The sequence below is a fragment of the Apostichopus japonicus genome, chromosome 2, assembly GCF_037975245.1.
Source record: "Apostichopus japonicus isolate 1M-3 chromosome 2, ASM3797524v1, whole genome shotgun sequence".
Classification (NCBI taxonomy): Eukaryota; Metazoa; Echinodermata; class Holothuroidea; order Aspidochirotida; family Stichopodidae; genus Apostichopus; species Apostichopus japonicus.
Genome location: NC_092562.1, coordinates 9902408 through 9917566, shown reverse-complemented (window position 1 = coordinate 9917566; position 15159 = coordinate 9902408). Strand labels below are relative to the sequence as shown.

The window sequence follows — 15159 nt, the reverse complement described above, 5'->3', positions numbered from 1 at the left end:
CGGTTACGCCAATTTGTTTAAGTCAGGTGACCATATCATTGCCATGTAAAATGGCTATTTGGAAGATAATAACTTGATGAATTCCTTCGTCAACTTTGTGAAGGGCAAAATGGATTAGCCTACTGGTTAATCAGATTTCGAAATTAAAATATTGTGCAGGAAAATGCTGAAAGGGTAAGCAGTTGGTGATGAGTGGTGTGGGAATACCCTTTACTTGAAACAAACAGGGATTTAGAGGTCACTTCCATATAGTACGCGACGTGAACATGATTTAAAAGGTGGATCGTTTGGTGGGGGTGGTGTGGTTGTCGGAAGTAACTTCAAGAAAATATTACTTCACGGAATGTTCGCTTTTTTGCAACATTAGTCTATCCATTCAGTCAGTCTATGATCAAATCAAAGGATTGTGTTGAGAACTTTGTTTTAACAATCGATAACATATTTGCCGTGGTGGTGGCACTTGAAGCCTCTACACTTGACAAGTCGGGATCGTATGATGATGATGATAAAAATTTCACTTTTACCGGATAGCTCATAACAAGTACACTTGTTCTTCTAGAATTTTGTCCAAATTGCCCGTACGTGGAAATTGACAAATATATATAACGACCCTAATCCTAGTAATTAAATTACCAGAATATTGTCGCATATAAATTATAAGTTTTAAGATAAAACCTGCATGTCGAAAGCAATTTTATGTATGAAAAGAAATCAAGAGAAGTGTAACCATCCCTCCCCCTCAATTCCCCACTTTCTGGACAAAAGCTCAAGGAATTTGGGTGTCATCTCCCCCCCCCCCCCACTTACACACACAACCAACTTCAAAACGGGTTCTACTGTGCATACACGTCCTCGAAACGAACTCCTTTATTGATGGAAAGACGAGTGGATGAAACTTCTGTCGGTGATTTGACGTTGCTGAACAACTTTTTTTCTCTTACTTTTATTTTCTCCACCTCTATCTTTCTCCTTTAATTTTCTCTTTGACAATTGCGATGTCATGTGTTCAGGCGCGGATCCAGGGGGGAGGTCCAGGGGGTCCGGACCCCCCCTGCTCTTGGCCCAAAAAAAAAGAGAAAAAAAAAGAAAAAAAAAAGAGAGAGAAAAAAAGAGAGAGAGAAAAAATAATTAAATTAAACGCCAATTTTAAACATGTAGGACGTCAGAAGGGCGGTTATCCTTACAAGTCAGCCAGGTGTGTCTTTTCCGTCAAATGAACTATAGTGTGCACGCGTGCTACACGTGCAAAAAATGCCTAAAAATCTCATTTTTCAGACCGAAAAGTTTCAAAATTGACAAGGGCGTAGGAACCGGAGGGGCTGGGGGGGCGCCAGCCCCCCAGTGAAAAATGTGGAGGGGCGGAAGTATCATTCCGCCCCCCCGGTTCGCAAGTCAGAAAACCCCTTTTTCATTTCTAAATGAGAAAAAAAATCTCATTTGGAGCACCAAATTGCATCTAAGGCCAGGTGAAAATACAAAATTAAGTTTACAAAATGGAGTGGGTGTTGAAGTGTGCTATATTGCACCAAATTGCATCTGAGGCCACCTGGAAGTGCAAAAAAATCCAAAGGGGAGGGGGTACCCCCTCCCCTTAGACCCCTCCCCCAGGCCGGCCATCAGTCTTCAGCCCCCCCCCCCACTCAAAAGTACCTTCCTACGCCACTGAAAATTGAGGTGGTGTTCGAATTGTTTTGGGCGGTGAGGTGGCAGAGCGGTAGGCTGCATAGGATGCGCCGACGAATTCTTCATGGGAGATCGTTTTCTGCGGTGAGAAGGCATAAAACTGTTCTCCGATCAACAATGGGCAAGGAACGTCTCACAGCTCTTGTTCTCATGAACACGTATTATAACACTCAAATCGACACTGACGAAGTGGTCCGAAAGTTCATTGAGAAACATCCACGGCGTTTGTTCTCTCCAATCTACCATGAATAGATCATCAATAAAACTAGCTAACTCGTACCGTGATGCAGATACATTTCGAGTGAGTTTTTGTAGGTGCTTTGAATGGCTAAATTGAAGGGGGTGCCCTGTTGTACTTAAATATCCAAGAATTTCACAATGGATAGAGGGAAACCCACTCCCCTTAGACTCTAGGATCACTGGAGGCCAAACCCCTCACCCTTCCAGAATCCTGGATCCGGCCCTGCATCAAACAGTGGTGACGGAACGGGAGGGGGATTGGTGACTAAAGGCATTATGATTTTTGTATCATCTCAACTCATCTGATACGTATTACCATATTTCATAGATTGTTTTTTTCTCATCAATTGAGAAATTGCAGACATGAGATCCATATTTTCAGGCTAGGTACATATGCAGCTTAGAATACTCGGGAAGTGCCGTTTCCGGCCATCTGGGGGGGTTTGTAAAGCCAAAAATTTTCTGGTACGCTCCGCGCCAACCGATGGTGGCGCTCCGCTTAGATAGTCTTTCGATCAGGGGCGGCTGGACCAGTCAGACCCCCCCCCTGTCAAAAATCCTGCACCCGCCCCTGGTGTTTGTGTCCATTGAATAATGTGTATAGGATTTGATCCAAGCAAGTGTTAAATATATACGGAAGCGTAGAAGGGACATTGCATTGACGAGTTACCAACTTGACAAAAAGACAATTTTCTGCAAATTGACGAGTTGTCGAGATGGTAACGTGACAGAAAATTGACGTTTTGACGAGATAACGGATCTCGTCAATGCAACAATTTTCTGCAAATTGACGAGTTGCACAGTTACTACCATCTCGACAAGATGACAAAATTCAGAAAATTGACGTTTTGACGAGTTAACGGATCTCGTCAATGCATCAATTTTCTGCAAATTGACGAGTTGCACACTTACTACAATTGATGCATTGACGAGATCCGTTATCTCGTCAAAACGACAATTTTCTGAATTTTGTCATCTTGTCGAGATGGTATACGTAGTAAGTGTGCAACTCGTCAATTTGCAGAAAATTGTTGCATTGACGAGATCCGTTATCTCGTCAAAACGTCAATTTTCTGAATTTTGTCGTTTTGTCGAGATGGTATACGTAGTAAGTGTGCAACTCGTCAATTTGCAGAAAATTGTTGCATTGACGAGATCCGTTATCTCGTCAAAACGTCAATTTTCTGATTTTTGTCACGTTACCATCTCGTCAACTCGTCAATTTGCAGATAATTGTCGTTTTGTCAAGTTGGTAACTCGTCAATGCAATGTCCTTTCTACGCTTCCGTAAATATACTATATTATTGCAATATATGTCACATACAAACCATAGGCATATCAACATCTTCAAAAGGTGTACTTCGATTATAATACAACCCCCGTAACGTTGATTGTATTTGATTAGTGTGTTCACCGGTAGTTTTACACGTAGTGGTGCGAACCGACCCCTGAAGTACGACTCTACGAGGTGTCGCGTACTTGTCATGATAAAGTGTGCTCTTTTATTTCAAAAATTGGCCGCCAGAAAGGAATTCCAAGTAGTTTCAAACAAGGTAAGTTCTCAGTCCACCACTCTGCCACGTTTTAGGACCATGATGTTGCTTTTGACTTGAAAGATTCTAACTTTGTGTACGGCTAGTGCCTTGTAGTACTGTAACCTACGTCCAATATCAATTGGGATTGAACTAAGTTAGGCCTAATGATACACTCAAGCCTAGCCTATTGACATCGTTCAAAGACTTTAAAGATAAAGTGTGATTGACAACATTACTAACCTTCGTCTTTTATGAAGATGGCTTAATTCAACCACGTTTATTTCCAAAAGAATTAAGGTTCACAACAAATGTATAAGTCGGAAAGTTAGGAATAACATGCCTAGGCTAAGCCTAGTAAAGTTTCATTTGGTTTAATGCTAATAAAAATAGGCCATCAAGTTATAGCACCTAACTTATGGCAGGCCTAAACACCACCTAGGCCAAACTGATCACTATCTGCAGCCCACAATGATTGATACTATTATGTAGTAAATACTTGCAAAACTATGACAAGGTATTTTTTCCCAAATTTATGGAGCCAATATAAAATTCAAACAAAATAGTTTGGTCCTTCATAAACAGAACACTTGAAGGCATCAAAACATTAATCAGATGGATGTGTGAGCAAATGTCTTGACCATTGTACACAATATTGAAGAAAAACATCTAGCCTACACAGTGAACAAAACATGTTGAGAGACTTTATTACTACCACAGTTTAAGTATCACCCTAAATTTGCATTGCTTAGCCAATAGTAACATCCCTAATGTTTTCACAGAGCATCCTAATGTACCAATTAATTAAGGTATATTAGGCTAAGGTGACCAGTCATCCCGATTCCAAAGACTGCCCCATGATTTCATGTACTGTACCAACCCCTGGATTAAAGTGTCCCTGGAAATGCCCCTGGACTTTATATACTGCCCCTGGGAATAGGCTATCATTTTTCTTTAAACACAGGTCTGTGAATAATTTCAATTTACCTGTTTGACCTCCTATTCTTAGAGACAGTTTGAACCTAAGCTGTGATTGTTAACAACTACAAATATTATATGTTCAACTCTTTGCAAGCCTTAGCTTAATATTTGTAGGTTTAATATTAAAATTTAAAATCAAGTTATAACATTAAATCCTATAAACATGATGTTAAAGATATCTGCTAGAAAGTCTAATACTGGTCACTGAATGTTCAACCTTTTAACAAGCATATTACTGCCACCCTTAGTTAGCATTTGTTCTTCTCTTCGACATATAATAGTCTACATATGAACCCTCCCACGTGTCTTGAGTCAAGACCCAGAACCTCCAGTGTAGAGTAGTTTTGAAACCCAATATGTAGCAACTTACAGCATGAACGCCTGGCAACGGTATACCGATGGCCTTTCATGGGACCATCCAATTTATTATGCAAAGTCAAGTTTGTTAAGTGTTTTACCATAAACTTGTCAAGAGGAGTATCATTTCCAACATTTGGCAGAGTTTAAGAAGGACCTTAACAATGTCAGCAAACACTCAGCAACATAGATCTTAAATTTAGTAAGGTGTGTCATTAACATTTAAATAGACTGGTACCACCATTGAGACACACCTTTTGGATAGGCTTCAAAAGAGCCCTCAAGTGGTCAGGAATTCAAGATTTCAAGATGTATCTAGATGTACTTTAATGGCCAGTTTTTCAAATACTGCACAATGTAAGTTTGCATCTTGTTAGAGGAAATCATTTAGAGATTGCAGCTTGTAAAGCACTTGTAACACATTGAATCAAGTTTGGATATTATAAAAGTACTGTAGATGAAAGTGCTAAGATTCCATAACCAGGAAAATTATCTATCCGCAAAATGCTTTGGAAAAATGGGCAAATTGAAAGTGCAAAGGTGCATAGAAGTATTTGTACACAGGCATCATAGTATTTTATATGAGTCAAAGTTCAGAGCCCTCAAAACTGTTATTGGACATTTGAACACTTAAAGTATTCTCTGAAAGTATACAAACTGCATTCACAACCTTTGCATAGGAGTTGCAATTTGGTTATAGTTCATATCGTATGAGGGGATATCATTGCTATGCTAAATTAATTATTCCCGTGTGATCTTAGGTACTAGTATGTACACACTAGCTACAAAGAGCAAATGATTAATTTGAGCTCAGCTGAACAAACCTGTCTTTCAGTTAAAATTTGAATCAATGGGATTACATGTTGGAACTTGGAAGGTACAATACATAGATAATTGCTTTGTTTCTGCCATGATTCCCACAGGTAGCCTTCTCCAGGTGTCTTACTAAGCAGACAGCACAACCTAAAATGGAAAACAAACCTTTAATCATATTTGTCCTGGGAGGTCCAGGGGCTGGTAAAGGGACTCAGTGCGAAAAAATTGTCGAGGTAAGCCTTTCTTCATCTTTCATTTTATTCCCCTTCTTTTCTCAGAACAGGCTTGTATATGGTTGGAGGGGGGTAAGGAGTAGTGTTGGGTATAATTGAAAAATCAGAATTTATTGAGTTGTAACATTGAACCTACTTGTAAAGTTATAAATTGTGGCCTGTGAAGGTCTACCCTGGGACAATCACCTACAAATGATTGGATATAATAATAATTAATACAATAGCTTCCATCAAAAAAAAAAATGTTATTCTCATGTAGCAATTCCATCACCCTCCTCTCCTTGTGAAAACCTACATCAATTAGTATATATTACAAACAGACCTTAGCAATGTTTGCATAAAATTGTTGTACAATTATAGAATAGAAGAGTTAATAGGCAGAGGCATAATTATTTACCATATTATTAATGTTTATAATAAAACTGGGAAAGACAGCTTTAACATTTGTCCACCCCTCCCTTCCCAACCCCTCCCTTCCCAACCCCTCCCTTGACATAAATAAAATGCCATCTTTTTCAGTCCAAGTCTTAATTTTTTTTTTTTTTTTTTAAATCATAAAATTTAGTCAATATTGTAAATGATCTTCAAAATCTTCAGCTCTCTAATTATTAATTGACATATCGTGGTGTTTGGTAAGATGAAATTTGAAATTCAGTTGATACTTAAGATGAAGACTCATGTGACATTAATGTTGAAGTTCATATAGTTTTTATTAGACGCTTTGTTGATAAGGAAAGTATGATAGACATCATAATGAAGACATGTTTAAATGTGGCAACAGTCTGCCAGTTAGATATTCTTTTTATTTAATGACAAAACCTTTCCTGTGCACGTCATCCAATCACAGAAATTTGGGTTTAAGCATCTCTCGGCCGGAGAACTGTTACGCGAAGAACGTAGAAGTGGATCCCCAAAAGGCGACCTGATAGAGACGTACATCAAAGACGGTAATATAGTGCCCGTTGAAATAACACTCGGACTTCTGGATACGGTGAGAAAAAATGTTTCAACATTTGCAGAATCTTTTTGTGGAGGAAATCGTTGCAAACCTTGTCCATGTATCGGTAGAGGTGTGTGTCAATGCAATTTGCAGTCTGTTTCAGGAATTGCACGTCATTGGTTCAAAATGTGTGACCGTTTCAAACTTTTGACTTTCTTGTAGTTTGGTTGCAGATTTGGTGTCGAGCATAAATTGAGGCAGAATTTTAGTGTAAATAATGAGTGTTTGGCTCTGGTTGCTCCATGTTGTAAATTCAGACATAATATAATTGACATGAGGTAATGGTCCAAAATTCATTGACAACATCATTAGGCATCCTTAGCATGAGCCCCTCAGAGCTTGTTTGAAGTGTAGTTTATTTCTGTACACACAAGTAAAGTTGTAACTTCCATCTCAGATTCCTTCCAATACCAAACACCCCCCCCCCCTCAAAAAAAAATCCTAAAAGATAACTGAATAAACAGATATTAGAAGACCTATGGTGGAATCTCTCATTCATTCCTTGAATGCTTTCTGTGTGTTTTGTAACAAATCAATTTGCTGGCTTCTTTTCAAGCATGGTACAGTATGTCTCACTAGTTACTCATTGTACAAGAATTTCCAGTGCTTGCAAAAACCTTAGCAAGATTGCAAGAGAAAGTATCCACAGTTCATGGATGTATATACTAGTTGGTAAATTCTAGATACATACAAAAGCAAAGATAACATATTCAAACCTTCCAACAAAACCCCTTCATCCCTCCTAGTACAATGAGACTTGTTTCTAACGAACTCAACCAAAATATTCTGTTAACTTCATACGTACAACTGTGTGATGGTGTCCAACACTATTGCATTTGGCATATTTGTAATGTGTGGTAAAGGTATTATTGGGGATAGTATAAAATGAGTTTGGTTTTTCTATTGAATTCTTGTGTAATACCTATAAAAGAGGAGTTGCGATTAAAGTCTTTGCCCATTTTGTAGAGCCTCTGATGTTTTATGGATCATTTCTAAAAACTTCTCAAAACCTTGACTGATAGCGTCGGGTTCTGATGGTCTATGACATATCAAAATAGGTTTGAAAGTTTCTACCCTTTTCTTGTAAAATTTGGTGTATTCTTGTCATCTGGTTTATTGGACAATGGTAGAAGCACCATTCATCTATGGCAATGCATAACATTTTCTCTTGGAATGACAAAACAATTTCTGGTCTTCTCTCAACATGATAATTAAGGACTTTTATGTATCATTTTTCTTTTCTATTCTTTTTCTTTTGTTCCCACACCAACAGGCAATGCAAAAGAGTGAAATTAAGCAATTTCTAATTGATGGCTTTCCTAGGAATGAAGACAATTATACCGGCTGGAATAAAATTATGGCGAACAAAGTCAACTTCAAATTTGTCCTATTCTTTGAATGTTCCGAGAAGGTAAGTTGATTTATACATCTGAGGTGTTTTGTAGCATTGTTATTTACTATGGGTTATTATTGCCAAGTTAGCAGTAATGCTAATTAATTGAATACTGTATAAAGTACTTGAATTTCATGCGATGATCCATAAAATATATTTGATCTCAATTTTTTTAAATTTTCCAGACATTGTTCCATTGTTAATTGCCTCGTAAATATATATAATAGCCTAATTTCTCTATAAGTCCCTTCCCTGCCAGTATCTGGGTTGTATTGGGAGAAAAAGCCGGCATGATGCCTGGTTGCAAGGTATTCTAGCTTCTAGCTAGCACCCCCTATAAAGAAATGGCTACATTGAGATCACCACAAAGAAAGGACTGAATAGCTCAGTTGGCAGAGTACAGGACCTGTAATTTCAAATCCTGTTCCAGCCCATAAAAAAGTTCCTTACTCTTTTTTTTCAATTTTAGTTTCATTTATGAGAGGAATAACAAGATCATTCTGAAGGCAATTACAAATCGACTTTTCTTAAAAAGGTTTTCTAGATTTTGCAGTGAAACTTAAAGAAAATTCAACTTCCAATTTTTCAACTCTTATTGATAGTTTTATACTCTATTTATAGAGGCTAATGTAATGAACGACATTTATTTTATCTTTCGGTATTCCATTTGTGTCATTAAAACATTTACAATTAATATATAACCACTCACTTGTAGTTTGTGTTGGCCCAACAACAGTTAAAATGACAGTAACGTACTGCAAGCTTTTGTCCGATTCTTGATTAAATTAACAATTGATTCTGCGACAGAATCAAATTTGGCAAGTGTGTATGCTGGATACAGTCATTGTTGTGTATCTTTCGCACTGCATGATTCTTCAAGCTTGATTTCAAACCCTCCTCTGAATCAGCTATAATGGGTTCCCTTTATTTAATCTAGGCTTTGACATTTCTGACTCAAGTCAATCATCCCCCTCTCCCCCAGTCCGTCTGACCCCACACCAAAATTTTAATAGTTATTAGTGCGACCTTGTATTTAGACCAAAATTATAGACATTGTTTATAGTATGCCTCAGAATGACACATTTTGCTTCTAAAATATCATTTCTTTTCTGCCAGATGACTACTACACCTCCCTCCCCCACCTCCCTTCCCCACCTCCCTCCCCCACCTCCCTTCCCCACCTCCCTTCCCCACCTCCCTTCCCCACCTCACCCCCACCCCACGTATATCAGTCAGCATCTATGACCCCAGTGAAGAATCCTACATCCGCCCCTGCACAATTAAATTCACTCTACTCATGTGGTTTACTGGTTTAGTTTGAATTTCATGTGTGGTAGGCTAGATTGACAGTAGGTTCATGTACTATATATATTTGGACTTACTGTAGGCCTAGGCTATGTGATGATGCCTGACTTTATAATATGGTACCCTATTATTTGTACTAACATGGGCTGTATTTTATGTTAAACATTACTAGTGAATATCTGTTATATATATATTGACAGCTTGTTGGGTTTTAACTTTAATTAAATGCCAAACCCAAACAATCAAATAGCTCTGTTGACCCAGCTGTTCTGATTGCTTTATAGATAATGGTGTCTATGTGATGAATGGTATTTTGAAAAGAAATAAAAAGTAATTTTGTGGTAGTGTATTTTGCATTATAATATTATATATTATACATCTACTTATGAAGAGTGATACAAAACAAATTCTCTTTTGGGATAGCTTACAGGCAGCCAGCTAGCTTTGTGAAAAATTTACTTTAATTCTCTTTTTTTCATGTTTAATGGATTTTGACATTAAATCTATATGGAAAGAATTGTTCCCCTTTGCTATCAAGTTCCAAGAGGTGTATTGTAGACTTACTGTATGTTAGATAGGAATAAACTTCAGTTCACAGGAGCAAGTGGTGTAAACTCTTTGTTTTCCACAAGTCACTTTTTTTTAAAAGTTCAGAATATCATTACATACATGTTTACAAAGTTCAAATAATTCCTCTTTTTGGACAAAAGTCTTGACTGTACTAGGAAGATGATATTTATGTTTCAATTATATTTTTAGTTCCTTTTTCCCACAGGTATGAAATTAAACTTAGCTGAAGCAAAACAGATTGATGAACAAAAAACCTAGCAAACAAGTAGCACAGATTTTACACTTCAATGATAAATCAGTCTCAATGTTACAGCTCTAGTAAATGACTTCAAGAGCCTGGGGTAGAAGAAAACTGGAATATGTAGATTAATTTAATATACTTCTTTCTTTTTCCCGAATATATTATTAAATGAAGGAAACAGATTGGCATTAATATATGGTAGTTATGTCAAACCTCGATAAAAATGCAAGCTTACCTCAGAGTTCTGAATTCTGTGAAGGTTTGCATAGTTTATGGGGGTAACATTCCATAATCGTATCTGTCATTAAGTGGTACCAATCTTTACAGAAGCAATCCCTTTGTGGAAAATGATTTGTTGTTTTGGTATGAAATTTGCATTTTTCATGACTTATATCTTTGTTTTGCTCTTGTTTTAGACCTGTGTTGAGAGGATCCTGGAGAGAGGCAAGAGTAGCGGCAGGTCAGATGACAACAGAGAGAGTCTGGTGAAAAGGTAAGCAAAGTTAGAGGCTAAGGGAGATAATATACACTTCAAACACAAGTAGTAAGGGCCATAGCAACAGAACAAAGTAAAATAATCCTAAGGAGGAATTCTTTCTTATTTCATGATGATGATCAGTTGAACTTTGACATCTACACCCTGTTACTTACTGTTACCATAGCAACAGAACAGAGTCAATAATCCTAAGGAGGAATTCTTTCTTATTTCATGATGATGATCAGTTGAACTCTGACATCTACACCCTGTTACTTACTGTTACCATAGCAACAGAACAAAGTAAATAATCCTAAGGAGGAATTCTTTCTTATTTCATGATGATGATCAGTTGAACTCTGACCTCTACACCCTGTTGTGCACATGAATGGTAAATACAAGAGTCCGATGGTTTTGTAACCTGTTTTTGTTGTTACCTGTTTGAACCAGCTTACAATATAGTTAATGTCATGTAACTGTCTAATAGCGCCTTTAAACAACTTTTGTTGATAATGGTGCTTTATGAATGTTTCTGATTGATTGATTGATTGTTATTAACTTGACCGGTAGAAACGGGAACCCGATAGTTTTGTAAGCTGTCGTTCACTCATCAGACTTTGGCTGCTGGATCAAATCTCATCGATTGTCAGTTACCAGTATTAACAAAGCATTTCTAACCTGACCAAAAATCATAACAAAATATGATAGAATAAACTAACGATACCACTTCCTATTTTTATTATTTCTTTTTTGGACATTCCTCTGCAGGTTTCAGACATATACTAACTCAACAACTCCTATCGTCGACCACTACAGGAAAGATAATTTAGTCAGGACTATTGATGCAGAAGCATCACCAGATCAGGTACAAATACTCATCTTCCCTGCTCTTTCATTTCCTCCCGTCAGTCAAAGTTCATGCAATTTCTCTTGATACTCTTGCTCACAATTGTTGGTGTTTGTACCAATCTAGAAGACCTGTATCACTAAATTATGATCCATTTGATCTTAGTTTGATCAATGCAAATTTTTTCATGAAATGAAACTCAGTAATTTTGGTAACAGTTATCGTCAGAAATTGATATCAAATGACTGAAAAAGATGCTATCATTTTTTTGATTGCTAAATTAACGTGTCTCTCAAGTGTATATGGTTAGTATATGGTTGTCCCAGATATGAAATATTTAGAATTGAAATACATGCCTGCATTCATAATCATATCCTTAGTATACCAATGCCTTAGCACGATTCCAACTTAAAGAGGCTTTCTCTAACAGCATACTGAGGCAATTTGATCACAGTGTTAAAAATGATGGAGTTATAAAAAAAATCATCAATTTGTGAAGAAGTAATGCATTTAGCTGTGATTTAAAGATATAACTAGTTGATTAATTGCACTCTTTGGTGAGAAATCCAAGATTTTTAGTCTTAAACTATTCTAAAGAAATAAATTGTTACTTTCATGTACAACTATTATTTGTTTCTACTTCTTTCCGCAGGTCTTTGAGAAAGTAAAGGAACTATTCCAGAAGGAAGGTTTATCATAACCTATCACTGCTAGCTATACCAAAATGGTCAACATGTGACTTATTAGAAATTCCTTTCATCTTTCAACCTCATCAAGGGTTTCTCTCCTATTTGATTTTTCCATGCTTTTTTCTCTTTCTTATTTGTCTCCGTCACGAATGTGCTCTGCTGAGCATCTACCACATCTTTCCAAAGGATGCCAACACTCTTATGATCAGGGTCAAAGGTCTTAATGTTGCTCTGTTTACATTATGGTAACACTTAAAAGCATTTGTTTTGACATTGTGAGCAGTGTGTGAATATCCTGTTTCCATTGGATGTGGATAAAGTTTCAAACTGTTCATATCGTCGATACGAGTGCTTTGAAAGGTGACCTGAAATAACCATACAGGGTGGTTAGTAGCATTAGAAAGTGTCCTTTCCGGGCTGGTTTTTTTCCCCAGGCAATGAATATTCATAAAGCAAAATCCGTTGACACTGTTTTCTACCTCTTATTTGATAGCTTTTTTTTCATAAACAAGTTCTTGTGTTTATCCAAGTTTTCAATCATGTACTAAGAAATTTTGTACTTTTGACTGTTTTTACGAGTAAACCTTTTCTTGTTCTTTGTCTTAAGAAAATTTGCTCTCTGTAACAAAATGTTCCAAGACTATATTGGACATGACGGAAGTTGATGCATTACAAAGTATTCAAAAAAATCTTGCGATTGTACGACTTTTGGAATTTTAGTGAAAGTTCATTTTTTTTAGAAATTGCTTCGACCGGTGATACTACCTTGCTATATGCTTGAAGAAAAGATCATAAAATACTGAGAAGGATACAGTAATGATTTAATATGGACAGTCAAGTGCTTTGAGATGATCCTTGTTATATTTTGGCGCACTGTTAGAATCATAGGCTCAGTAAGGAGAAATGTTTGGTTTAATTTAATGCTCTGCGAGTAGGATTACCATATTTCTCAAAACTAGGGATATTCAATACGCACAAATTAATAATTACAGCTATGATTTAACAACTACCAAGTTTCAACACTGATAGTTCCACTATACAACAAAAGTCACCATTATATATTTATATATATATATATATATGTTTTGGATCCGTTTTAAACGGTCTTGCAACCAGCAATAACACCCAGCATCGGCTGTTGCTATGTGTAGAAGGTGGAAGTGGTTCCATTCGAACAGTTAAAGAATACGGTAACCAGATATGAGGCCCAAAATTAAGTGAGATGTATTGAAGGTAGCGATGCTGTAATGGCTAATTAGCGATGAATTACAGTGTTCCATTAATTTAGCAGCTGGTTGGGTTCATCATGTACCTTCTCTTGCCATGTACATACATGCATGTATTTGAATATAAAGTTGCAGATATATTGCATTAGTCTGGTAACATGAGGATTAAATACTAATTCTGAGAAACATTAATACATGTATAGCCAAGATTACCATATTTCTCACCAGTACATGTATGTACATTATAAAAATCAGTGTTGTCACTCATTGTACTGAAATGAGTAGCAGATTTCACATGGGGGGGGGGGGCGGGGGAATTCTATGGATGAATTTGACAGAAAGTGATGATTGATTTAATATGTAACTGGAAATACTCAATTTAAATGCTCACATTTGTCAGGTCAGGTGATTGATTTACCCAAAATGTCACACCCAACTGACTCCCCCCCCCTCCCACCTGAGGTAATTTTAGTTATTTGGTCCAGACATTGTGCATTAACTGCATTTAGTGTTTCTCATTTTGCCTTCTTTTCTTTTTTCTTCCTTTTTTTTTTGTAGAAAATGTTTTATATTATTTCGTTTGACTGAGTTTGCTTTAACTATTTCACAAATCTTCGTATATTTGACTTGATATATCACTTAAGTTCTCACCAACAACATCCTCTGTTTAGTAATGTTGACTTACTTTGTCACCGGTCAGGGGCGTATCCAGGGGGGGGCGCAACAGGCGCGCGCCCCCCCCTATTGGCCGTCACCAAAAAAGAAAGGTTAAGCAAAAAACAAATTGATGACGACCTTTATGTGAGATGTCGGTGATCGCTCCACCCCCCCCCCCTCCCGTATGCTTTATTTTTTGTTTGCCAAAAAAAGGTTCTGGTGAAGTTCGGCGGCATAACAGTTTTAGAAACATAGAAGGTAATTGTGTTTGTATTATCACTATAAACACTAAGTGACATGCCAGCCATACTAAATTGTGCATTTTGTGTCCATTTTTACTGGAAATGTTGCTTATTATTAAGGTCGAAAAATGGATCACATATGGCACCATTTTGCATTTCAGCCCTTCTTCGAAAGCAAAAATTGTCCACCCCTCCCCTTAGATCCATCCCCCAGGACGGCGATCATTCATTCCTGATGCCCCCGCTAGTGGAAAATTCTGGATACGCCCCTGACTGTGCAGTATCTATTCCCTTTGAAGGAATTTGTTATACTTTGCTTGTGGTTTACACAGCCATAACCATACAGTTACAGTCTCATTGTAGGTGTGCAGACTGGGGTTGAAAATGGATCAATTTGTTTGGTTTTAAATGTCCAGGCTCTAACTTTGATGCCATCATCTTTAAAGAAAATTCATACTTAGGAATGAGTTGGTAAAATTATATAGTCAAGGTCCCTTTATCACTGTTATTTCATTTGGTTCATCTCCATAATGGATGTCTGGAGTCTAGAGCAGTGACCATTTCTAAAGTCGAGCTTGAGACTGAAATAGCCAATTCAGTATTGAGGGCCAAACAGCAAGTCATCTTTTTCTAACTATTAATGAGTTTTGCATTCATAGTAGTCTATAAATA

At 37.1% G+C, this 15159-nt stretch overlaps 1 protein-coding gene across 1 annotated transcript; it reads left to right on the top strand.

The window, feature by feature from the left end:
• Positions 1-3297: 3297 nt before the first annotated feature.
• On the top strand, positions 3298-14951 carry LOC139977291 (UMP-CMP kinase-like). The gene is made up of 7 exons (XM_071986580.1): positions 3298-3476; positions 5717-5842; positions 6690-6833; positions 8116-8253; positions 10768-10844; positions 11595-11691; positions 12326-14951. The coding sequence occupies exons 1-7, from the start codon at positions 3408-3410 to the stop codon at positions 12371-12373; spliced, it is 699 nt and encodes a 232-aa protein (XP_071842681.1). The 5' UTR covers positions 3298-3407; the 3' UTR covers positions 12374-14951.
• The last annotated feature ends 208 nt before the right edge of the window (positions 14952-15159 follow it).